Source organism: Drosophila ficusphila, unplaced genomic scaffold (genome assembly GCF_018152265.1).
Source record: "Drosophila ficusphila isolate 14025-0441.05 unplaced genomic scaffold, ASM1815226v1 contig_791, whole genome shotgun sequence".
NCBI lineage: Eukaryota > Metazoa > Arthropoda > Insecta > Diptera > Drosophilidae > Drosophila > Drosophila ficusphila.
The window spans coordinates 23,725,034-23,751,978 of record NW_025064737.1 but is presented as its reverse complement, the minus strand read 5'-3'; the positions used below and the strand labels follow the sequence as shown (position 1 = coordinate 23,751,978).

General features: G+C 43.6%; 1 protein-coding gene across 8 annotated transcripts in view; it reads right to left on the bottom strand.

The window, feature by feature from the left end:
* LOC108086285 (nucleolysin TIA-1) overlaps positions 1–23,107 on the bottom strand; it is a 93,709-nt gene extending 70,602 nt beyond the window's left edge. The window contains exons 1-2 of one of the 8 annotated variants that reach the window (XM_043208939.1): positions 22,704–23,107; positions 21,310–22,087 (exon numbers count right to left, since the gene is read on the bottom strand). In XM_043208939.1, the coding sequence (XP_043064874.1) occupies positions 21,310–21,589 (280 nt within the window). In that variant the 5' untranslated portion in view covers positions 21,590–22,087; positions 22,704–23,107. Of the gene's footprint in view, positions 1–21,309; positions 22,131–22,603 lie in introns of all 8 variants that reach the window. The other 7 variants (XM_043208934.1, XM_043208933.1, XM_043208938.1 and 4 more) reach the window with 7 other exon arrangements.
* Positions 23,108–26,945: the final 3,838 nt, after the last annotated feature.

Here is a 26,945-nt window from a genome sequence, read left to right as displayed (position 1 = left end):
GTTTCGCTCGGCATTGTCTGGTCGGAGTTGTTTTTGCCACAATTTGTAGCTAATTTATGCATGAGATGTTTATTGGCTAAGTTCCTTATGGAAGCTGCGAGCAGCCACGTCTCTTTTGTGGTTGTGTGGAAGTAATCAGGGAAATTAAAAGCCTTCGGGAGGGAAATTACAAAAAAATCAACATTGCGAGAAATATGTTTTTCCGTTTGCGGAACTAAAGCCGCCGTTTTACCATGACAGCATATTTCTGGTGGCCTCAGCAACTTTAACCATAAATTTATGAGCGATTTTTAATGCTTTAAAAATGAAAATGAAAATCTCGGCGGGGCGAGAAAAACGAAATGGGCGGCGAAAGAAAAGCGGCAATGAATTGGACGGCATTGGGATGGAAAAAATCCGGGTCCGGGCCTGGGTCCGGGTCCATCGGCCGTAGAGCAATAAAACTGCGTCATTTTGGGCGGCATAAAAAATCGTTTTTGTGTGTCCTGACAGGGCGGCATCAGTTTGAGGGGGCGCAAAAAATCATGTCATGTCATTGTCGGCATCGTAAAAATGTTATCAGCCATAATAACGAGCCACGATTTCGGTGGCCCAGCCGGGCGAGCGCTTTTGGGGCGGCGGGGGTGTCGCCAGCGCTAATGGTGCGCAGCTAATGACTGGGTGAGGACCCTGGAAGCTATACGAGTACGCCGTTGCCCCGGACGATGTTGAACTCCGAAAAAGCGAGAGAGAGAGCTTTAAATTCCGATACCCAATACTGGATATTAAATTGCCGCATTCGCAGTTCGACTCGCCGGCGAAGGCGGGCAACTTACGCTTAATGGTAATAAAAAGTAAATCAAATCAGTGTCCTTAATCCCTGAATTGATGTGGGGCTTCCTCGATTGCGACACAGACTCCGGCTCCTACACTTTTTCCCGCCATCGTCCCCTATTTTGTTCCGTATTTATGCGAAGGCATTTCTTTTTGCCGGCTGTCCTTACTTACAATTCAATTTCTGAACCGACTTTGGCCGAAGCCACATCGTTGGCTGCCTTTTGTGCCCGCTGCGCTGCAATGGAAGCACTTTGACCGGTCTTAAAGCCGGTATATTATTGCAGATGCATTGGGCTTCTTGTGGCTTTCTGATTGAGTCTTCACCGGCGCGTATACTTAATATTTTCTGATGTCGTTTGAAGGGGTTTTCAATAAATGTTCTTACTTAATGGTTATACGTTTGATTTAACATAACAATTTATGTGCTAAACTGCTTTAAAAGTTTGTTTTTTTTTTTAAATGTTTGGTATTTTAACAAAAGAAATAGAATACCTCTGAACATATTCCCTTGAGGACTCTGCCTTTCAAGTGCTGTAAAATTACCGTCTGTTAAACTGGTATTCCTCATATGGAACTTGAGATAGCAAGATAATCGCTCGGCCTTGTTTGGCTTTCTTTAAGTGAATCGATGTTGGCATAGTGCTCGTACTGCTAGTCGACTTGAATGGATGGCGGCCAATGCTGCGTATGCGCAATATTCGGGGCAACTGCCTGAAGCCGCCAAAAATGAACTGCCAACTCGAGTTGCACTCATTAATCAAATGTTAAGGAAGAGAGGTCCTTTCCCAGCAGCCCAACAACATGGGAAAAAAAGGAAGAAGGCGACTTTGGCAAGATTTTCCCTCGCCAGGATTTTGGTGGGGCGACTGCGAGTGTTTGTGCAAGCTGAAAATGCATTTAAAATACACAAAAATCCGCAACGAGAAGCTAAGTGAAAAAGCGAGCAGAGCGAGGGAGATAGAGCCACGAGCCACCAGCCACGAGCTTGAGGAGGCGCCTCGGCATTGTGTTTCATGCTATTTGCATTTTCTCTCCGCTTTTTCCTTTTTTTGGCAAGGCAAATAGCAGCGAGTACATAAAAAACAAGTTGAGAGGGGCCAGCACACACCCATTTATGGGGGGTGCAAGAGAGATAGATATAAATAATAAGTCTGTGGGCGACTCTGTGTGTGTGTGTGCAAAAAATGGGCGTGCCGCCCGTCGAAACAAAACCGACCGAAAAAAAAGAAAGCAGTGAATGAGAAATGCTGCAAAAAAATGCATTTTATATGCAGATGCATGGCGTAAATTGTAGTTACGTACTAAATAAGTAAAATAGCGCTGAGTATTTTTCACTTAAAATGCAGCAAGGCAAAAAGCAAAGGGGCCAGAGACCCTCCGGTCCGGGCGGGAAAAGGGGGTCGGGGAGGGGGCGGGACGAACCTCTTAATTGGATGCATGCAGGCAAAATAACATGCGAGGCGTGCGCAAATTGTTCGGGGTTGAATCAAAGTGGAGGCTAAGTTAACTAGCCGACGGCTAATTAAAACCTGAAAAGTTGGCCACACTTGAATATCCAACTTGGGCGTACTTCTACTTCTACGACTGTGTGTGCGTGGTGTGTGTCTGTGTGTGTGTGTGCGCTGTCTGAATGGAATTTGCATTGGGAATTGGACTAAGACAAGAGCCGGCTTTTGTGAAAGTTGCAAAAGTCGAATTGGCTCAGAGACTTCTCTTCTTCTGCACAGTTCACTCTCTTCCCTTCTCGCTCGCATTAGCAGCTGCTCGATGGGAATGGAGATGGAAATGGAAATGTCGCTCGTGCTCTCATTTTCCGCAAGCACACACAAACCGAGATCTATTTGCATAAGCATTTTGTGTCCCTGCCTTTGTACACATGTTGGCAATAAAGCCGGCAAGCAGCAAACCACAAGAGCGTCAAAATTAAACACAATCAGAGCAGAAACTCATTTAAGGCGCTAAGCATTCGCAACAATTTCGACAACAACATGAAGGGCCCTTTCTCCTCGAGGGCCTTACCAGAGAAAGAAATTGAAATTGCTGGAACGCCCTTAATGAAAGGATTAGCTTAGATTGCTATCAAAATATGAAAATTTATTCCAGCTGGAGAGCAGCCAGCCTCCCGGTTTTTTTACGAGCCCCTCCCGAAAAATCCTTTTGGGCCGAGTAAATCTTTGAGTCGCCGCATTAAATGAAACATTGCCGTCCCTTATTTTTTCTCCGCCTTCCTGTGTTTTTTAATTTCATGCTGAAGGACACGCCTTGGAGCTTCTTCATTTTGTCAAGTTAATGGAGAATAATAAAGCGCAAAAGTAAATAAGTAAACAGAGCGGAGACGCAAAACTACAACAATAAAAGGCGGCAGGCGCAAAAAGCTGAAACGGCAAACGGCCGGAAAATAAAAGCGGACGACCAAAGCCGCGCCAAAGGACTAAGGATCCGCGCCACCGTTCCCCTTTGTAAAGAGGAGCCAACCCCGGCCCAGCGAGGCATCTTTTTGTTTTATGCGAAATGCACTAAAAATATATTTAAATTTATTTCATTTTCCCTCAAATGAACTGCGCAGGACATGGCCAAAGTGCAGCCTTGCCGTTCTGGTTGGATGGCGGATGGTGGATGGTGGGGGGTCGTCGTACGTGGGGCTGCCATGACGCCAGCCAGGCGACAAGGACGATTACTTCTCGACCTCCTCCCTGCTTACCAGGCGCTACACAGATACAAATTTAGAGTAAAGCCCATTCCTGTACCTCATTTAATATTATAAATGAACAAACAAAATAAAATAATAGAGTAATCATCGAAATATACTTTAAAAATCCCGTTTCAGATTTCAGACAAATTTTATAAATTTTATTAAGAAGTTATTCCAAAAATATCTCAGTGTGAAGCCCAGCCCCTCTATTCTCTGTGTGCTGTAATAAACTTGATTGCGCATCTCTTATGTTGTATTTTTCGTAGCCCCCAAGCCGGTTTTCGTAGTTGTTGCTTTTTAAATAAAATTTTTATGAAATTTTTGGCAATTGAACTCAAGTTTTAATGGAACGCCATAAATTAGTGGCGCTGTCCTTCTTCTCGGCCACTTGAGTCCCGCTGCGAAATTGGATACAAGCGCTTAATAAAGCACTCGAGAGGCTGAGCGGCGTCGTCTGACCGCCCCGGTCCCATTCTCCCCCCCCCCATGTCACATCCATTTCATTTGCGCTTGGCAACCGACATCAATTCATTTTGTGCGCAATTAGATTGTTGTTGGGGAGCCGAGGCACACACACGCGAGAATAAACTTTCCAATATGATCCGATCCGTTTTATTTTCATTTTCATGTCCTTTTGCAGCGCCGTCCAACTTTTGGCCATTGAGCGAGCGCTTTGCCACTGGCCATAGAAACGATTGACTGCGCCCGGAATGGTTTTGAATGCATTTCGCACTCGAAACTTTTCGAATTCATGCTCAAGAGATAGATAGATGGACAAATCAAAGCGCCAACTGAAAAATTTGAATAGCCAACAAAAAAGTTAAGCCCACGGGAGTGGAAGAACAAAAACGGAAATTCTAATTAGTTTAACTGCGCACTTTTTTAAATGCACTTTACGATGAGTTAAGAGGGATATTGTTTTGAACACAATTAAGATGCGCATTTGAAATTTTATTTGCATTTTTATATTTCAAGTATAAAAATATATTTTTTAAGATACTTTTCTATTTAGCGTAGCTTTAAACGAACTAATTACAGGATAGCTTTTATTCGAGTGGTGGTTTCTAATTGCCTTAGCATTTCGTTGTTGTTTTGGCATTTGCATCGGGGCATTTGCTGCGTGCACTCTGATGTTTCATTAGTTGGACTACAAAACGAAAGTTTGCGGTTTGTTGTCCCGACCCTCCAGGACCTTCCCTCGTTCCTCGTTCCTCGTTTTTATTTCCCCTTCCATCTCTCCCTGACCCACTCATCCTTTTTCCAGCAATATATTTCAGCTGCTGGATTCGCTGGGGCAGTTGTAAAGTTTGTCTTGCAGTTTGTCGGGAATGGATTGTAAAAGGGGTCAGAGTGGAGCCAGTGTGATGGGGATTCATTGGTGCTGGTGGTTGGTCATTGGCCGAACGCGTTGATGTGCAATTGAGAGTCAGGAACTGGTTGATTTATGGGAAAGTAAGTCATTCCCCATGAAAGCCAGACCACAGGAATTTCATCCTCTCAAGGAAAGCAGCGGAAGAGATTGTAATCGAAATTAAGAGGTAAACAACTGTTTCCTGTTTTAAAAATTCAAATTATATGTGTTGCAACTGAGGTGGCTGTCCTTAAATGTAAACTAAGCTGGAAAAGTACTCCTAGTTGTAAAGTACATCCATCCAGAGCTGGCAAAAACCCAAAAGGGGAGGCGAATTACAGCTGCCATGTTCCATGTGCCAGACGTGACTGAAAAGTTGCTGCTATCATTTTTACTCGCAATAGTTTCCACTGGCGGCAATTAATTTATGTGACAAACTGTTTAAAAAGTTAAAGCTGCCGCCCAAGCAGCCGGAAATGAAAATGGATTCAGCTAAATCTGCTGCATCTGATTCCAACTGGAACTGCGACCACTTGAGTGTAATTCAGCGGCTGGAGTGAAGAGTTGGCTGTAAAACGGCGATGAAATAATCATGTTATGGCTTCGAGCGTATTTCACTTTATTTAGGGTCAGTCCCGTAAATGTGATGAAATTTATTATAACTCGAGTTGGCCACTGCAAAGTTTGCGCAATCAACGGCAGAAACAACGACGACCAACGACTAGATATAGCCACCCGATAATGGAAGACAAAGAAAGGCGGCCCGAGGAGCTGAAAACACTGAGGCTAAATTACGGAATCCTTCTTGCATTATCCGGCAGCTAGATTAAAATGAACTATTGCATGACAACAACGCCACAACAATGGCAGTGGCAATAATAATACAAGCAAACGATAAGCAACACGAAACAGGGGGAAAACAGCGAGCCAAGTGCTAAAGAATGAATGAATAAAAGAAGCCTGGCCAAGGAAATCTGTGAAAGACGCCGGCGAAAGCGGTACAACAGCAACAGCAGCAGGAACAAGAAAAACAGCAACAACAACAACGCCATAATAATGGCTGGGATAATAATAAGAATTAAGCAAGAAAACACATCAGACAGACATCCGAGCTTGGCCGGGGATTCGACTCTCCTCTGTTTTTTGGGACTCGGATTGGATCGTTCTGTGAACAGGGAGCTGAACACAACACACGGCTTCCGTTTCCGCAGCCATTTTCGTGGGGATTTATTAGTTTTTGCTCGTTAGAACTGCGCACAGCTGCCGGGCCATGTTCAGAAGTGTTTAAGCAGGGATACACAGTGAGAAAATACTACTGGAAGCTAGTCAGGGCCATAACTATTAAGTTGAGCACACTTCAAGCTCTGCGAAAGCAATCTCAAATGCAATCAAATTAATGAGTTGAACTTCAACAATTTTCTTGTAATTAAATTGATAATTAATACAGACAAATCCCAATTTTCTGTCTATGTAGCAGTAGGGAAAAAAGGAGCTCGAGCAGCTAGAAAGCTTTAGCAGCAGCAGACGACTTCATGAACCAACAAAAATTAACACCCAGTGCAAAAAGCAGAAAACGAACGACTGAAACACACATAAGCTGCTTGTTTATAGTTACAGCTTATGCTGCCACCTAACCCACTCCCCCTGGCCTTTCCCGCTTTCCCGCATTCCCGTTTTCACCCCCCGCCTCTCCGCCCTTTCCAGTGACCAAGCCATTTCGCCTATGAACCATTTTCTTTGGCTAAAACTGCAGTCGAGGCAACGACGGCAGCTTCTGTTGCTGATGTGCATCAAAGTGAGAATGATTGATTCAATTTTAAAGTTGTAGCTATGTGTGTATTGGTGGGTTAAGCTCCTGCGTGTGTGTGCGGGCGAGTGGGTGGGTTCGGATGTGTGTGTGTGTTTTAAGCACAGTCTGCTGCCTTAACAAATAATCTTGCTGCCGTCCGTCCATTCGTTTTGAGTCGTTGCTGCTTTCGGTACACAAAGAAAAAATTTTAATTTCTTCTAAACATATATAAATGTCTTTTTTACCAAAACATAAGCTACTATTTTCGACTACCATGGAAATAAGATTAAAGGTAAAGGTAACTACTGTTCAGTATTTATTGTACAATTTTTTAGTTTCTGTGTAAGACATGAGTGGCTGATAGGGACTTAAGGGGCGACGAGCGGAGCTGCTGCCATGATGGAGTTCGGTCAGAGCCAGCAGTCGTTGGCTGACTTTTCTCCGCTTGTTACCTCAGCTACTAATACCAGAAATAATTACAAAAGTGAATTTATGTTGCTGCGGCGATAACAAATGCTTTTTAGCACTCCTTCCCTCGACCCCTTGACCCCTTCACCCAGCTGCAGCAGCGCAAACACTCTAAAGTCGAAGATTTATTTTTTCCCCGAAGGTTCTCTCGACGGGAAGAGGGTTTTCAAATGCGCGTAACTTTTGCCAATGACGCAAAGGAATTTCCAGCCAGAGCAGAGAGCAGATGTATGAATCGCCATAGCTGGGGGATTGCGATGTCAGAGTGAGCTATGGCCTGCAAAGTGCTGCAGTCCCCGGGAAGTACAGCACCCACCACCGATCCACTGGGCGGGGCATCCATCTAAGCATGTGGCATGCAAGACTGAACTTTCTTTATCAAGTTTCGGCAACATCACAGATTAAAATTTGACTTTCTGACACTGTGGAAGCGACAGACTCTGGAATTAGTTCTGCCTCGCAGGGGGGCGTCTCGAGGGGGCGTGGCAGTGTTGTGAATTAAGCTGAGTGACTTTCAAATGAGTGGATGCGCTCTGAAGTTCATTAGCAAAAGCCAAAAGTTACTTGATTGACGCTCGGCATTGACTGCAATTCAGCTTGGTGAAGTTGCATGATTTCTGCTTGCTCTTGACAGTTACTTTTGGCTCGAAAAACCTTATTCATCACACTCGCAGAAAAGTTATTATTGATTTATTCACTACCAATAATTTAGATCAACTTTTCATGGTTTCGGAGGAACATATTAAACAGACATAATCTTTTTTATACAGTATAAAATTCCAATGTTTTTCCTCAACGCCTTACTCTAAATCGAAATCTGCTCTCCATCACCCGCAGTGCTCCCAATTAAATCCTTGTCAGCCAACACTTTTCGTCCGACCCCGGTGCCGTAATTATCTTTCGTGTCCGCAATTACGTTTTCCATTTTCCATTTACATAACCTTGCCTCGGCCACCGAAAGCAATCACTTAAGTGGCGCTAAAAAATTATCTAACAAAATTATTTCAAGCGAAAACCGAAAAGAGCGCCGCAACGCGAGTAACAATCGATGCGAAATACTTGGATAATTGGCGCTTATTGATACTTGAGCGCCACATAATCGTCTTAATTACTTTGCAAACTAACTTTAATTGGCCCGAGCGGTGGACGAGATAAAAGGGCCCAATTACAAACGCCCGGTTGGCAGAGATCCCTGGCTGATTGCATGTCTGCCTGCCATTTGAGGCCAACGAAAAAAGTCCGGGTGAGAAAAACTAGAGCAGAGCTAGAAAAAAGAAAAGAAAGTGAAAAGATGCCGATGCCACCATTCATTATCTGGCGTCCCAACCTCCTTCGGGGCAGCCAACACTTGAGCCGGGCCCTTTCAATAAATAATATAATAATAATCCAATCATATTGTTACATCCGCGACTGTCAGTCATCGGGATCCGGAGGAGTGGGACGAACTCCGGCTGCAGTGGCTGCCCAGAGCTGTCCGGATCAAGCAACTTTGTTCTTGCGCTTCCGCCGTGATGCTTCCGTCGCCTGTTCACCCGGAATTCTGAATCCACTGGCAGCCGGCTAATATGCGTCCCGCCGGCGCAGCGGAAATTGCAAGCCGAACCCGGGGTTTCGATGGCGAAGAGCGCTCGTAGTGGCGGGGGAATCAGGATGCGGACAGGGACTAAGCAGCTTAAAGGCGCATCATCGATGCCAACGCTTCCAGCTGAAGATTTATCGTCCTGCTCGGGTTCAGTTTGGTTTTGCCACGTGAGATGTTTGCAGCGGGGACTCGTTGCCCAGGGACACGTCGCTTTTAATTTGAGTGGCAGCCACAAGATGCAGGCGAAAGGATTGCGAACGGGAGAATGCATCTATTAGCTAAATTGTTTTCTCGTTTGCACGCATTCAGATTAAGTTGGTCGGTGGTTCTGGTATTGATTGAATGAATTAAAGAGTCTAGCTATAAAAGTGTTTATAACTTGAAATTGCAAATTCAATTCCTTCAAATTCTTTAGGATAATCCAGAGCATATAATACCTTTCATATATTGATTCTATTTCGAGGCAAAATTAAATTCTCCGACTGGACGTAATCAGCAACATTGTGCATCATTAATTTAGGTCATTCGACTCCGCATTGCGATCGGCTGTCGCCCTCCCGCGCCCACGTGCTTATTTATTTATGCCAAGGGGAAATATCAGATTTACTGCAGCCGCTTGCCAAATGGCTGAGCCAAAAGCAGCATCCATTATCATCAGCGGCAGCCAAGCATTACGGCCTCGGCTCAGCCCGACTGAACTGCCTTTAATGTCATTGGGAAGGCGCCGCTGATTTGTCAACTCTCGACTCCCAGACCCACGGCCCACTCGCAATTCTGATAATGGTCTAGCTCTCAACGATTTCCTTCCCGCCAATTTTCCCTCGGCGGCAAGGTGAAAATTGCAAATTACAGCCGAGCAAATAAAGCCGGCGACATAGACCTACGAGGGACTTCTGGAAATTACCAGAGGAATGAGCCGGCTCGCCCTAAACCAAATTGAATTCAGTGCTTTGATGGCAGACGACGTTGTCCCACGCCCAGGACTTCGCGGGGGCGGACATTTTTTAGCTGCGGCATTTCAAAGAAATTGTCATGACAAATTGAAACAATTTCTTTGGCTTTTGTGGCTTGCCGGCATAGGAAAACCCGAAAACATTTTACGCAATAAATTAAAAAATTTGCGTACAAAACCTAGGGCTGCCTCGGCTTCTCGGCATTTGTTTGCAGTTTAATGGAGCGTGTTCGGGGGAACCCGAAAACCCGACACGAAATTTCAAATTGAGTGATTTTTGAAGGGAAAAGATTGGCAAAGTGATGTGTTTAATTGCATTTGCCGTCGGGCCTGACTAATGTATGGTCATGACATTCCCTGGATTGGCAATAAATACAATCCGAGCCCCGAATCCCCGCCTCGTCCAACAGCCAAAACTCGCAAATATCTTATTTCCAATTCCGAGCAATTGTCAACGCAAATGTCTCAACTTGGGCGCTAAGCGTCCAGCTCTCGTTCCCTGCCATCCTTGTCACTTTCGCTCCGTACGGACAATGCGCAGAATTCCAGGAATGTCGACCCGTAGACAGGACCAAGACATTGGTATAACACAAACACAAAAGCAAACGTGGGGAAGGACGAAACAAAAGCCAAAGAAGAAGGAACGGGCAATGGTCACACGGCAAAAGACATTTAATGTAAACGTTTTGTCGACAAATGTCAAATGGCCACTCCAGGCCAACTGGAAACCGACAAATGGGGCGGCGTCCGAGGAGCACCCGAAATTAATTCGATTTAATGCTCACCTTAGTGCGACGGTCAGTCGGATTAAGCAACAAAATCAATGATAATTTGCCAGGGCAATGAATAAGAGAACAAAGGCTCCCCTAACAAGTTCATTTCATTACGGAAATGAAAATGGCATAATTAAATGTTAACGATGCTGTCGGTTTCGGTCCCTTTCGTGGTCCCGGTCCCGTTCTCGGTCCCTATTGCCCTTTTATTTTACTTCTTGGCGCCCGGGGTGCATCCACGTGCCCGAATAAATCAAATTTGCCACGACTGCCAGTCGGTATGCGGCTTTTGCAACTCACCGTGGCGGCCTTCAAAATTACCGACTTCCAATCATGTTTTTATTTTTTTTGGGCTCCCTTTCGGCAAATGAACTCTCGGTCGAGACGGTTGGCTTACCTGCAAAGAAAGTAATGGGGGAGAACGATGAGCATTAAGTGTGGTTTAAAAAATAATAACAAAAAGTGCGCTTTGGCTGGGGCACGAACAGTTTCATTAGCCGCATTCATAAGGCATTAAATATGACGGCGGGATATCAATTTGGCCAGACACGAGACCCATTAACACCCACGCATACAGACACAACCTTAGCGCCCTGCTAAATAGAAAATATGAAGCACAAAAATTAAAAAAGGCAGCCACGCCTCCGCCCTTGCTACTTTTCATGGGCGCTGCCATTAAAGTGTAAGTCCTGGAAAGGCATCGGAGATATTCCCCAGCGACGCCTTGCAACATTATGATCACCACCCGTACACATGTGCATTACGGGTATATGTGTGTGCTGAAATAATTTTTATGATTATTTCTTCCTTCCGTTGCTGGCTCATCCCCAGCCAAGAGCAAAGCTCAGCTCAGTTCAGCTGCTAAAAGTATTTCTGCAGCGCTCCTCTATTTTCTCGTGCGCCATTTAAGTGCGCCAAAGCCAGGACTCAGACTCTGACTCTGTCCAGATAAGCACAGTGGAAATAAACATTACGAGTGGTCCTGGGTCTGAATCTTGTGGAAGCGTTTAGCCACTCAGATTACGCAATGATCGACCAGGCATTGGCTATGGAAAGATGGAGGTAACTATTTAAGCATAGTAAAATTATATCTTAAGTTTAATTTAACGATTGATTTTGCATTTGATAATGCATTTTGTTGTTATGTTTCTTTATAATATTTTTTAATTGGGGCCCCCGGGCGAATTGACCTAATCGCATCGTAATGCATACATTTTTTGCTTACTTAAGAGCTATCGACGAATCTGGCAACATATTAGATAGTTAATTATTGGTTCTCCGCTATATCAATGAGTACGTAAACTGATAATTCTGAAAGCCCCTCTAGGGTTACGCCGCTGTTTGTCCGACCACATTTGCCACCCGTCAACATCCAACCTTGCTTCACGGTGCCAAATGTTTGCCTTGGTGGCTGCCTTCGGCTGGCTTCCCCACTGGCTGCGATATGGAATTCCTTGGATTAAATGTTATGTTGGCATTATATTTCTTTCTCTTTACGCCCATGTCTGGCGACTGTGTGTGGGTGTGTGTGTATGGGTGTGTATGTGTGCTGGTAACGCATGCTGGGCCTTAATGTCTTCATCCTTGTGGCCTGACTATGGCATTGTTGTTGCCTTTTGGCCGCTGCCTCCGTCGACGTCGCTGCTGCACTAATAGCTGCGCCACAAAAGTAGACTTGGCTTTTTGGAGCGGCTAAAATAGAGCAGAGCCGAGTTAAGTAAATAATGCCAACACATGTAATACATCAAGGCGCGTGTGTGCGTCGGTGTTTATTTATGATGTTTGTGGTTGGCTTGGCGCAGGCGAATAGCGAATGGCAAATGGCGAATTGCAAATGGCTTTAAGATTCTGGGCATTCAATTTGTGCAGCCCGCGCTGTCGCCTTTCCCGGGCAATTCCATTTAACTTAAAAGCAAATGAAAAAATAGCAAAAATTGCCAGCGCACATAGAAGAAAGTATAATAATATTAAAGCGTTTTTTTGCGACATAGAACTAAGCACTTGTAAATCCCCATGGAGGATGTGCCATCAAGTTAGTCTCAAACACAAACACAAGCACACGCACGCCCGCTGCACTTTTATCCACATGCAAACACCAGTGAGCTTCCACCCCGGCCATGGATATGCATACATGTGCCTGTGTGCGGCCAAACTCATAGGAACTTATGCATAAGTGACATTAAGAAAAAGCTCTTCAAATGCAAGAGAAACACTTTGGCCACCGCCACCGCAGCCGACAAGGAAAATAGGAAAAACCAAGTAAAAGTTTTCTCAGCTGAAAGCATCGCAGGAAAAAAAATGAAGGAAGAATAAATGGCAGGAAGGGAGAGGAGTGGGAAGTGGGAAGGGAATCCGGCTGCCATGCAGCAGCCAAATGAACGCAAACTTTCGGCGGCATTAGGGATATGGCAGCGTCTCTGGCGAAGGATATGCAATCATCATGCGGATTTCCATAAGCAGCCAGCGAGCAGCGAGTCGAAGGCAAATAGAAAACCAACAGAGGACACAGCCAGCACATAAGCAAATACTGTGCACTTGAAAAAAATCTTTGGGTAATTGCTTAAAGTGATTAGGTAACTATAAGCCCAAGGCAAGATAAATTTCAAACATTCCTCAGGCATTTGGTATCCTCCATAAACTTAAAAGTTGAAATAAAATCTATTAAAATGTTTCGAGTGTAAAGAGGACATCTCGGTACACACAGACAACCCTTGTAAGCTGCAACTGGCTTAGCTCAATATCCTTTTTGGAGCAACTTTAAACTATTTTCAATGGCATTTCCGACTGCATCTCCGCTTCGTTTTGACTTTGCCATTGGCTCTCCGCCGGAGTCAAATGTTTGTACAGTCTGCAGTCCACCTTCCCCTAAAAAAGAACTCCCCCTCCCGCTGGGGAATCTCCTTTAAGTGGGTTTGAGCATGGAAAAATTGATAAGTTGCCGGAGATGTACGGTGTGCGTGCTTATTGACATACCCAACTCCAGTTCGCCATGACTCCTGCGCTGAAAAGTGCGATGAAAATGTTTAAAGTTTGTCTTTTGCGAAAGAAGGAGACATGAGAAAAAGCCACCGCAGATCCTGCAAAGTTTGCAAATTGTTTTCTGCGGCTTCCATTCAACTCCTGGCCAAGCAACGAATGTGAAACGGTCATGGCAACTGATATTTATAATTAGAGAAAGTTTTTGCAGCCAGCACAAAGCGTGGTTTATGGCGGAAACATATCTGAATAATACTGCATTTTAAGGATTAGTCGGTTTGAGGCTTCAACATCAACTTGACTCAATATCTCCTTTTTGCCTCGCCAAAAGGCAAAGCTTTTAACGTTCGCCATATGCAATTCGGCTCGTAGTTGGCCACAGACCTCGGCCAAAGCTGGACAAAAAACTCGGGCCAGAGGTGCAGGTTAAAATCCCGGTTTTTGGACAAGAAAAAACGCTTCTGGTAGCAATGCAGTGTCAGCTGGCAGCAAACGCAAGTATGCAAAATAACAGGGGACCTCTACCGATCCAAAAAAAGGGTAGCAGTTGCTCTTTTCCGAATCGCCAATTGGCAGTAGTTAGCGGGAGTCACAAAATTGCACTTTCGCAAAAAAAAAGATTTTTAAAAAACCTGATTAAACAATTTTACTTGCAGTACAAATATTTTCTTATTCTAAATAAAAACGGTTAAAGTTCAACAGAATCTATCAAATCTTAACAAGTACTTTGTTTTCTACTACCACTATAGCTTAAGAGATTTTCTTTCAGTGCATAGGCGTACCAACAAACTGTCACCAAACAATACAAACGCACTTGTCGCCGTTTATTGATTCAATCATTGGAAATGTGTTAAGGTTTTTAAAGCAGTCGCCTCTCTATTTGCTTCAAGTTTTTGCAGGACACCCCAGCTGGGCACTCCCCACCCCTGCCCCCTACCCCTTCCACTCCCCACCAACTGTTAACCCTTAACCGACCATCCTCTGCCCAGTCGACCCTTGCCGCCCCCTTCCGCTTTCCGGCGAGTTGCCTTTTTGCTGTTTGTTTTCTGTTCTCTGTTTTTGCATTTTTTTGTTTGTTTCGAGCTCTGCAGCAACTCAACTGTCGACTGTTTGCTTTGCGTTGCTTTAACGCTATTTTCGCTCTGTTTTGTTTTGTTTTGTTAAGCACTTTTGTACAGTTTGTTGTTGCTGGCTGACCCTCCAACACCATTTCTGTCCCGCCCCAACCAGTCGTTGATTTTTCCCCATTTTTTTGGGCCGTAAATTTATGCTAACAGCTCTCCATTGAAAATGCATAAATTTATGTGTTTACACTATGTGCAGGCATTTGCTTTGCGGGTGCGGATGTGCAAAGAGCGGGGGTTTCGGGCACATGTGTTTACTTAGCACTTTTTATGGCCAGAAGAAGCCGGAAACCCCGGTCAGCCCGCAGTCCATGTTTTATTTACCTACAGTTTGTTTTATTTAGCCCAAACTGTTTTTATTTTCGGCTAAGCTCTCTCGCTTTGCCCCGGGAAACTATGCGAAATTTTATAAATTATTATTTGCATAAATTGCCGTATTTGCCAGCGCAAATGAGACCAAAATCAAACAGAAGTTCCCACGCACAGCTCATAAAATTTAGCTCAAGACTAAACGATTCTACCCAGCGATCGGCGATGGGCGATGGAGGTCCGCTCAAAAATTCCATCAACGCCCCAAATGACTTTATGCAAAAGTTTGGCCCGGGCATAAAACCGAAGCCGAAGAGCAGGAATGCCAAACGGGCAAAACAATGCGGCCACGGCGGTAAAGGGTTAAGGAAAAGGACTCACACGTACACTTTGCACTCAAAGAAACAGTGTTCTTCCATTTAGTAAATAGTAAATAAAAATTGAAATACATTTTAAATATAATTTTAAAGGACATCACTTTAAATGTATTTTTTATTCCTTTCAGAAACTATTTTTTATATTATTTAAATTCAGTTTTCTGTGTAACTTTAGTCTCACTTGCTGCTGGAGGAGGTACTATGGCCAATGCATTAAACGTGCCAAACTCAGCCAGTGGCTGTGGAAAAGCTGAGAAGTGTGAGGACAAAGTCTGGGGCGGGCACATAAATGCGAAATAAAAACCATTTGAATGGCAGGCGACACTCAAAATCGATACGAACCGAACTACAGAATGGTCTTGGGATTTGGCAGTGGGTAGAGATGGAGAACGTTGGACGCTGGGCATTGCAAAAGTACGAAAATGTAAATGGGCCTCAGTTCTCGAGTCCAAGTGCTCTGTGTGTTTTGTATATGGGGCTGGGGCAGTAAAATAGATGGGCATTTAAGATGAGCCAACTTCCCGTTCGTCCCTCCTTTTCTCAGTTTCTTAATTCACAGTTGTGATCATCATATCAGTTGGCCAAGACCATGAAAAGCTATTTAGAAAAGTGTTGTTATTTTCAAGAGTGAGGAATAGAAAATAAACATAATTTAATTTTACATTTAAGTAGGTTTCTCTTACACTTACTCATATACCATTTCGGATACTATTTTTTTTCTCCTACCATTTTCCCCGCTGCTGTGCCACTTTTTCTTGGTCAACCTCTATAAAACAGTCCACGTCCTTTTCGTTGGGTAACGGAGGACCCCAGTCGAGTGGTCGCCTCCTTTTTGGCGTTAATGAAAAATGCATGAAATTTAAATTGCGCCAAAGTGTTGACCAGTGGGTTGGACCCACACCTTTTCCACCATCCCAAATCCGCTTTGCTCGGATGTGATGCGGGCATGAGCAATTTGTTACACCGAGCAACAAGCGAACGATCCGCAGACACTTTTATTACACGGCGCCAGCAAAACAAGCGGCGAAAACCAGAGCGAAAAAATCGACAGACAAAAAGCGACAAATGCTATGACAAACAATACGAGCAACAACAATGACGCTGCTGTCAATTGTCTGAATTTTGAAACCAAAAAAAAACCTCGGAAATTCGGAGAGTGCAAAAACTGAACCTCATTTTCTATGCCAGTGCCGCTGCCAAATGTCAAATGTCGAATTGAGCAATGAAATGTAAACTTTTCATTTGCTGCCGCCAGCGGGAAACAAAAAGAAGCACAGAAGCAATTGCAGTGTAAAAAAATCGACAGCCAAAAATGTTACCAATCAAATGAAATGTAATCAAACGGAATGAACTGGACAGCGAATAGACGTTAAACCGAGCACCGATTTCTGTTTTTCACTCGGTGACATTTCCTAGTTCCTAAATAATGATGTAATAATTTATAAATAAAAAGTATAAAAGATTTCTAGTTTTTGGGTTTCCTACAGTGGAAAATCTAAAAATGGTATTCTAAAGCGTTTCAAATGCCATTGATATTAATTTTCTTGAATACAAATCCACACTTTTCTATTTACCCCAAACGTCGTTCATTTGGGGCAACACAACATTAATTCCTTGACACGCTTTCCTTAAACATTTTATCGCATCCTCCACTTTGTACCCAATTCAAGGAGAATTTATTGAGAGTCTTTAAGCACGAGCACTCCACACCAATACCAGTGCGGATGGGTATTCAAATGGCCCACACAGACACACAGCAATGGCCAAAGCTACTCAATTGTAATGGCCGCTGGCATAAAATAAAGCTCGCAACGAGCGCCCACCAGAACAACCACGCCCACAAGGCCAACCAACACCTTTTTATGCGTTTTCATTTGCGAAAGCGTAGGAAATATCTTGCCCACGGGGCGTATTAAAATCAATTCATTTAATTTTGATCAAAGCGAAATAAATCTTTGCGCTTTTTGCTTAATTTCCTCCGCTTTTCGAGAGGGAAAATGGGGAAAATCCACAATAACAACGTCAGTGAGTTACTTGGTATCGTTGTGTGCGAGTTGTAAAACGCAAAGTAAGACAAAAAGAACAAGTATCAGAGAAATACCGTAAGCGAAATGAGAAATCATTAGTAAGTAAAAACCTTGTCAATGTGTAAGTGTGTGTGTGTGTGTGAGTACAAACACAGACGAAGTGAAGATAAAGACACACATAAAAGGAAAGCGGCGTGTAAAAGTTTTTCCTGCTCCGTGCTTTTCCTTATCAATGCCAGCGACGGCAACTGAATTAATTTTTCAATTCGCCAAACGAATTCATTGACTTTTTGTGTTCACCCCTACCACTTCCACACCCACATCCACATCCATCCCATACACCCGCACAACCAGCTCCTTGCACACACATACACAAAGATACTGATGCAGACTCCACGTTTCTGCTGGGGTATTAAAATCCTTTAAACAGATTTCATTTCGAACGCTTTGCGGTCGATAAATGCATTTCACTTTGGTGGTTTTTACCCACACAAAAACACCCACACACACACGCTCTGGCCTGCGTGTGTGAGTGTGTTTCATTTGGCATTGCATACTTTTCGGCTGATGCTATCCTTTTCGGTTATTCCGCCTTCGCAGCCGGCTCTTTCCAATGATTTGCTGGCAAATTACTTTGAGGTGTTGCCTGCTGTCTCTCGCCTCACTTTGCCACTTTTCCTCGCTTTTCCAGCTGTACAAAAATTGCCAAATTCATTTCCAAAACAAACATTTGGTATGTGTGTTTGTCCGTATGCGGGCGGCTGTTTGTGTTTGTGTGTGTATGTTAGCTGCAAGTGTTGCCAACCAATTTAAAAGTTTTGCTGTCGCCTGAACGAAAGTAAAGCGCGCTCGCCGTTGTTGTTGCATCATTTGGGGGCAAGAAAAAACAGCCAAGTGCAGGCGGATCACAGGCAGATGGAGATAATACAGCCAAATACAGTGGAAATTAGTTTGGGGAAATTCTTCCAAAGAATGATTCCAAAGAATATTGGTATCTGCCGACTAACAAAATATTTAAAGCCTTAAAAAATTCCATGCTGTATAAACTATATGTTTTCTATCAATTGATAGCCAAAAGTAGGAAAAGAAGGCCTAAAGTGAATGAAACTCAAGACTGGCTTCACATCATACGGACCGTGTTTTAGGGGTAACTGCCACTGTAGTTGGCCATTACGGAGGTTGATGCTGTTGTGACGCTGCGGATGGGTCTCCTCCACAGCCAACTACTGTGGCACTTGTTGGCTTGGCTGCTGCTGTTGCAGTTGCGACACTTGAGAAACTCGCAGTCGCTGTTTGTTTTTGCAACAGCGGCATGTAGGTGTAACCCGCCTCCACTTTTCGTCCTGAATGTTGTTCGTGTGTGTGTGTGTCTGTGTGTGGGTGGGTGTAAGTGCTGCTCGAAAGTTCATGCACCGTGTGCCACTGCAGCTGTGTGAGTGTTTAAGTGTGTGTGTGCCACTGCATATATAAATTTATATGCATGTGCCTGTTACGCTCTGCTCCTTTCGGTTTGCCGGCAGTTTGGCCGGATCCCTCGCAATTTGAATTGGAAATTCAGCGGCGTGCTTAATTTTCAATTTGCAATCATTTGGCCTGGTAATCAATGTTTGCTTTGTCGGTGTGCGGTTGTCGACTTTTTCTAGTCCTCTGCTAATTAGTAACTAAGTGTGGCTCATCGCAAAGTCAATTGTCCTTCTTCTCTTTTTCCTTTTTCGTTTTTTCCCTGGAAAACCACATGAGAGCTCGTAGCAATTTAGGATAAAATGGTTATTCACTTGAAACATTTTCCGATCTCAATCTACACTTTCAAATACAAATCCAAAAAAAAATCTGAACCTACAGGGAACTATTTTTAGCTTCAAAGTCAAAATGTATTTCGATACCGAATTCATTGGTATGCTAAATTCAATTATTTAGCCATCATTGCCCTTGTCGATTTCTGTGGCTATCCACTTTTCCAATGTTCCTGCTAATTAGTAACTAAGAGTGGCTCATCGCAAAGTCAACTATCCTGGAAATGACTCTCCACGTATTTTTTTTGGTCCAGTTAAGCACCAGCGAATTTGCTCCACTTTCGCACTCATTTCCCAGGGTTTGCCACCAACGATTTCCCGGATTTCTTGTAAGCCGCTCCGCATTAAGCCAACTTACACAATGCCCGGAACCGGCAGACTCTTCACTTTCGCCCGGCTCCTATTTATGTGCCCTGCTGCCAGTTGGTGTTGTCTTGTCTAGTAATTTTCTCACACTTTGCAGCCGCTCATCAACGCTCCGGCGGCCAAAGGGAAAGGCAAACTTCGCAGACTCAAGTGTGGAAATTTTCACTTTTTTGCCATAATTAAATTCATTTTGAAGTTGCTCTTGCCGCCTGGCTTTCGACTCGACGAGAGATGCCACACCGACGCACACTCAACTTTTCACTATTTTTAGTGGTAGTAGACATTTTCCATTTTTCATTACAGTCCAAAGTCAGCCCGCCCGGCCGCCTTTTCTCGTTTCATTTTCATGCAGCTTCCTGTGCCGTTGTTTCCGGTTTTATGCCTGCCAGTGTCTATTTGTGTATAGTTTTTGCCATTAGCAACCGTCGGCCTGTTGGACTGAGTGGAAGGGGCCAACAAATTGGAGAATAGTCCCAGTTTCGTCTCTATCCCCGCCTTTGTTTCCAAGTTTCGGCTTAAGTTGTTTTTAAGTTGTAAATCTCTACGGGCATGCAATTTCCCTGCCCAGCCCGAGCTGTATCAAATTTTTCATTTGTGGTTAAAAATATGAAAATTGTAACTGATATTTATGCTTGTAATGCCTAAGCTTGACAGTTCAGCCCGGCGAGGTGGTGTCCACAATAATTCATCTCCGAAATGCGTGTTCGAGTTTTGTTATTTTTGGATTACGTGTGCGAATTTGGCCCCCTGGAATTTTACTCATTCAAAACTGGCCGAAAGTGATACTTGTGCTTTATTGGAATTTTCGAAATCTACCTTCTTGACTTCCGACAGCCTGAGATACGTTTAATTGAATGTCTTGCCAAGATGATTTTGGCCTTGTGACGCATACAAATTTCTATGAATATGAAGTACTTAATCGTGGCTTGGTATCGATTGCCTGGAGGGTGTTTTTCGTTTGAATTGTAATTGTTGGAAAAACGGTTTGAAGAAGTAAGCTGATGTCTTTTCTAAAGAGCGCTGTTTTATTTGTGTTTTTGCTTAGTTACCTAAGGAGATTCTCTCAGCAACTGGTTTCGAAATTTACTTTAAATGAGTAACTTTAACATTCTTTCGCTTTTATGTTGATTTAAAAAACGGAAATACGTACTTGTCTAATGCAAAACCAAATTTATTTTTCACATAAAACAAAACTATTAAAGTTTTGGGTAAAAAGCAATTGTTTGGCACAAACAGCATTTCATTTAGATACAACTAATTCGGTAAATTATGTTCTGCCACGGACATGTTTGAATGATTTGCTAACTTTTTAAGCTCTCACAAATCCTTGTCTGCAAATAAAATGCAATTATATCGTAAAATAAAATTCATTCAATTAAATCCTAGTTGAAAGCCAATCTAAATACTTTTAGAATTGCAAATGACTGTGCTGACAATTTTTTTAGTTAATCTAATACTTTATTTATTTGTTTTTTACATTGCACCACACTTAGTTTCTTTTTTCAGGCATCAGCTAAAAACTTTTGCCAATTTAAATAAATTTCTTTGTTTCAATTTTTAACCTTTTATTGTTATTTTAAAGTTTAAAAAACAATGCTGAATAGTAAGTTTCGTCTGTCGCTTATTGATTAAGTTCAAGCGATCGAATAAATATTCGATGGTTTAGTCTGAATGAAATATTTACGTTTCGAAGAAAACTAAGACATTCTATCTGCTAGTTGGTTTTTCGAGAAATCGCCTTCCATTGAGAATAAATTACCCGACAATAAAGTATAGCCATTTGCCAGCTGCATTCGAGACACGTCTCAGGGGCAAAATGGCAGCGACATTTCTCAATTTATGCAACACCTTTGCCGGTGGAAATTCCGCCAAATCGAGAGGACGTTCACCCGCAAAACCCGCTTTTCCACTCACCTGGCTTCGAATTGCTGCCCACGAGCTGCTGCTGCTGCGACATCTGCTGCTGCTGCTGTTGCTGCTGCTGCTGCGAGTGCTGCTGCTGGCCATTGTGCTGCAAATGGGCGGCTGTCACCGACTGCTGCTGTTGCTGCTGCTGGGCGGCTGCTGCGGCCGCCGCCGCGGGATGGATGGCCAGCAGCTTCGTTTCCGGCGGCTTGTGCGGACCCATTGTGATCTGCGGGGCACCCATGGCTATGGTCGGGGCGGGCATCATCAGGGTCGACATGGTCAGCATTATTTGCGAGTGAATTTTGGTCGCTGGACTGGACTGGAAACTGGACAGGACAGGACCCGCAACTGGACTGGTCTGGTCTGCTCTGGTCTGGTCTGGGATGCAGCTGCTTTGTCTCTATTGATTCGCTGACCCCTCCGCAGGAGCTGAACTCGGTGCCAAAGGTCGTGCGTTAGCCTTTGTCGCCAGCTTTCTCTGGCACTCGTCTCTGTGTGTTTTCTGTGTGTTCGGAGTGCAAACTTATGAAATATGCTCGCTCGCCTCGACCGCCTCGCCTCGCCTCTATGTATTTTCACTTTTCGTGCTGGCTGGGTACTTTTTTTCGTGTATATACTACATATATATTGGCATAAGTATGGGCATGTGTATTTTTTTTTGTTTTTTGATTTTTTTTTTCGCCTTTCTTTTATGTTTCGCTTATGTGTTTGTTCAACCGGAAATACACGAACTCAAGCGCACTTGGCTTGTAATATCGTTTCAGGGATTTCCTTCGCCTTCTGCCTGCCAGTAATCGCAAATTATTCTTTCTTTTCTGTTGTGTCTGCTGGCAGCGGAAATTATAAATATTCCTGTCATGCGAGCACTACGAGTTTTGTGCCCCCAGACGTCTTGTGTTTTAATATCAATGTCTGGTATGTAAAATGTCAGGCGGAAAAAAGGGAAAATAATGAAAATATGTGAGAGTACACAACGGGGAAAAGGGACCAAACAAAAAGTGGAGCTCCGCTCAGCCGGCTCAGAGTCGCTGGTAAAGTTTCAAGCAGCTGCTGCAATGGCAATTATTTTGCCGGCAGCTTCTGGGGATTTTGTCGCGCGCGAATTTGCCTTGCGACTTTGGAAGTCAGTGACTGCAAATGCGTGGGATAAGACCAACTTAATTAGAGTCGTGTGAGTATAAGCAAACCAGGGCTGGCTGCTGTGAGTGATCATAATCGTTAAAAAAATAGTGTAAGCCCAGGCCCAGAATAATTTGCCATTACGGCAAGCAAAAGTCTTTGTTTCGAACTTCGCACGAACCAGGCAGACGAGATCAATCGCACACACAGGATATAATTACAGGATATACAAAGCGTTCGGTATACGTTCGTACTAGACCGCTGGGCGACGCTTTTCTTACTGAACGCCAGGAGCACACGCATTGGCCAAAATTCGGAGGCGCTGCTGCCACTGCAACGACGGCAGAAAGGCTGCCGATTTTCCTGCTGCCGATTTTCCCGCTGCTGCCGCCAGAATCGCTGCCTCTGCCGCCGCCGCCGCTGCCGAGGATGCGTTTCCCTACATTTCTCTTCGGCGGCCAGGAGCTCGGTCCTCGGCGGCACGAAGCTGGCTGCCATCGCTGCCGTCGTTCATGAAATATTCACGAATGGCTCGCTCTCACTCGCGCCGCCATCTCCGTAGCGTGTCCCCGCTTCCCGGGCCTCTCTCCGTCCCTCTCGCCGTCCCGACTGGCTCGTTTCCTCGCTCCGGGCGCCATTCACAAGTTCGTGGGGCTCGTCCTTTCTGGTCCTTTCGGCTCGCTTCGCCGCAGAGCGCAGAATCCCCGCTGCCAAGAGGACAGGCATTTTCGAAAGCGCCAGCCACATTTGAATTTGGTTTGTAAGGCTTCGACTTGATTTTGGGTTTCAACTTCTTAATTAACTAAAATAAAGAGAATATTTATTAAAAAGTAACTAACTCTATTTAAAATATTTTCTTTTAAAATGTTTACTTTTTTTTTTGTTTGAATTTATATAATATTTCTTACCGCTCGTTGTCTTTAGGTAAACTTCGAAAAATTTCCTATTGCTGCCTGCTTATCGAAAATCCCAGTATTTTTATGGCGTTGCTTGGAAAACTGTTATACTCATGTTTGATAAGCCAAATGTTAACAACATCAGTAGATTCATATATTTAATTTATTAAGTCGTTTTAATAAACTAGAACAATAATTTAAAGGTTAAACTTTGTTACTTAATTTTTAGTCCTTTTTGATCCATTTAAGAACGGTACAATGACGGCGACTGACAAACAGAGAATGCTTAAATGCCAGTCTTAGTGAAAAGGGTAAGAATAAAGAAAACTATACGCTACATTTATTTTGCCCAGGGCATACTCAATTTTGTTTTGAGCTGTCAGAAGTTGAGCAGACAATGAATATGGGAATATGAGGTGTTCTGTTTCTCATTTTCTTACCTTCATTTAAGCCCACGATGGTAATCCAAACAGGACGACGAAAAGGATGCAATTATAGGTGTAGCTGCCTGTTACTGCACTCCTTCCATGTCGTCTCATTTTTATTTCTCGTTATTAACATACTTTCTCGTGTCGACAGCGGCGACAGCGACTGCTGCCGAGACGTTGACGCTGTTTTGAGGTAATGTTACCCAGAGAACGTCTCGAAAGTAAGGAAGGAGTGAGCAGGAGCCAACAGCCAAATAGGAGAAGAGAAAAATACATAATTGCATGTAATTTACCATGCGACATTATCATTGTTCTGCTCGTATTTAGCATAGAATCAACGTTGCACGGCACAGACGTTGAGTGTCCATGGAATATCTCGTGTGGCGGACAACGGTCCTGAGTGTCCTTTGTCCCTGTTCCTCACATGTACATTGCGAAAAAAATTACACAAAACAAAATACAAAACATTTTTAAATTAACTTTTGTACTTGCTAAAGTATACCAAATTATTTGTTCACGGCTTCATAAGCTTTATTATTTGAGTTATAATATTATTGATTGAACAATCAATATATACTATGAGGGTATAATCATTTCAAACCGAAGTAAGTTGTAGAAAAATATTGGAAATAAGTACTTCTTGGTGTGTTTTCAAATTGATGAGTGGAATTTGATTTTCGCATTATAAGCTTGAAGAAATAAATGAAACTGAAAGCCTTATGTGTTTTTCCACTGTGAAGAATTGCATGTGCTTAAATGCAACAAAAACAGCAACAACTTCACGTAACAACAAAAGTGAAGTAAACAATAAGAAGCGGCCCTCAGAGCGATGCAAAAGACGAGTTTTTTCTCTTTTTCCATGTCCTGCGCCCTTTCTCCGATTATGTGCACTAGTATGTGTATGTGTACATGTTTGTGTGATGACAATTGCCCTTTGAATTTTTTAAATCCCTTTAAATGAAAACAACAACAGGATTCCCCCTGCCTTTGGCCTTTTGTTCTTCGAGTTTCGCTTGTTAGGTAAATCAGCGCCAGTTTGTATGTGCTGCTGTGTCTGTGTGTGTGTGTACGATTGTGTGAGTGCTTTGCAACAAAAACGTCCAGAGAACAACAACAATATCATCGTGCGGAAAGTTATAACGTGCTTAAGCGTCTTTAGCTGAAATGAGGCTAAAAATATTTGCTTATAATGAAGTGCACGACTGTGTGAGTATGACCTGTGACCATGCACAAGTACACACATACAATTGTTTGTTTGTCTGTGTCCGTGTGTCTGCGTGCTTGTGTGTGGCGACATAACAATAGCGCATTGGGTACTATTGTTGTTGTACTTAAGGACGAGCCTCCACGCCCCTCGCAGGAGCAGAAAATTAAGGCATTGTTAAAGCCAATTAGGGTATTTAGTCGAGAGCCTCCTCGCGAACGCTGTGTGGACAGCAACTCGGCGTATGCGTGATATTTCATGGCGGATGACAGCTGCCAAGGATAAGAGCGCGAAAGCGCGGGGTAAACTTCAGAGGCATTTTCGTGAAAACTATGAAAAGGGCATATTTCGACTTGCAGATTAATATTAATCCAATTCATTGTTGGACAAAACATTACTTAAATCAAAAGAAATTCCATTCAATGCTTGAAGTCCTGAACCCAGCTTATATTATTTCTAACTACATTTTTAAGAGCATTCCCATTTATTAATGAGAACAAAGCCCTTTAAGTCTTTAAAACGAAAGTTTTAAGTGCAAATTAATCGGGTTCGATCCAAATCAAACCCTTGAAAACTAAGCCAGAACAAACATGCCACTTCTTGACACAACCAATTGCCTGGGCATCAGCCAAATAGGTCGACGTCGGACCCTTTAAGGACTATAAGGACAAAAGGGACTGGGGCCGTGAGCTGGGGACGTTGATGAAGAACCCACTGGTGATGCTTTCGGGCCAGAACAACTAAGCACCTTTTTTGGTAAGTCTTGCCACATTGATGGCTCAGCAAGGAATTCGCAAATTTCGGGCACCCGAAAACTGCCACTAAATAAATTCATGTTCGCATGCTCAAGAAGACTGCACGACCCCAAATAAGTAAATTATTTATGTGGGCCCCTCCGGTCTTAGGTGCCTCCTAATGGGGGTCACACTTGGAGATTTAAATTTTTAAATAGGTGTGTCAGATAATGAAAATAAGTACCCGGCCGGGGAGCTTCGACCGGAGAAAGTACGAGCATTTTCCGGGATGCTGCTGCGCTGTGTCACAGTTTTTCGTCTTCACTTTTCCTGGCTTTCTGATGTGGACACGGCTCGTAGGCCGGCGTCGCCATTTGCTTTTCACTTGGCTAACGATTATTTGTTTGGCAACCGGCGGCGCTGTCGCTGCGTAATGAATTTTTACGCCCCTTTAATGTACTTTACGCAGATATGAAGTTATGTGGCCAAAGCGGCCGAACCCGGCTGATGGCCCCCACCCTTTGCTTTGATCCCTCCGGTCGGCCGAGCCAAGTTAATTATTAATATTTTTTAATTAAAATGTGCACTAGCCACGGCAAAACAAACACGCCTGTTAGGCAAACACGAACGGGTGTTAAAAAGTGTTGGGAAAAAGCGAGTCAAACACAAATAAAATCTCACACACTGCCGCCATAAAGAGAAACAAAGAATAAGCAAGCACTAAATCAACACAGAACTCTGGTGCAACGCAAAAAATTTGGAATTTAAAATGGAGCGACTGCCAGCTCGTCAGTCTGCGGTCTGCCAGATAAATCTCCAGTGGGTCTGGTACTAAAAACCGAGGCTGGTGCTGAGTTTGAATCTGAGACTGAGTCTGAGTCTGAATCTGAATCTGGGCAGGGAAATGCCCGCATGAATTATCGCATTCAAATATAAAGCCTGCGAGGCCTCCGGCCAAGAACGAGCTGTATCTCTGTGCCTTTGTGCGAGTGTGCCCGACTTAATGTAGCGCGAAATAACTCGAATAATTCAAATGTGAAACTGTAGCAAATCCTGGTGTTCATATATTCCGCCTGTCCCATTATGCATGACCAAATTATGACTGCCAATAATCAAGAGCGAAGGCGCGAACATTTACAGTCAGTTCTGCCGGCAAAAGAGTTACGCACCCTCCACTCGATTGTATTTCGTTTGAGTTAGTGAAGCCATTAAAGCGAAATGGTATCTATAAGTTACCGAAAGGGATTTAATGATGTTCTGC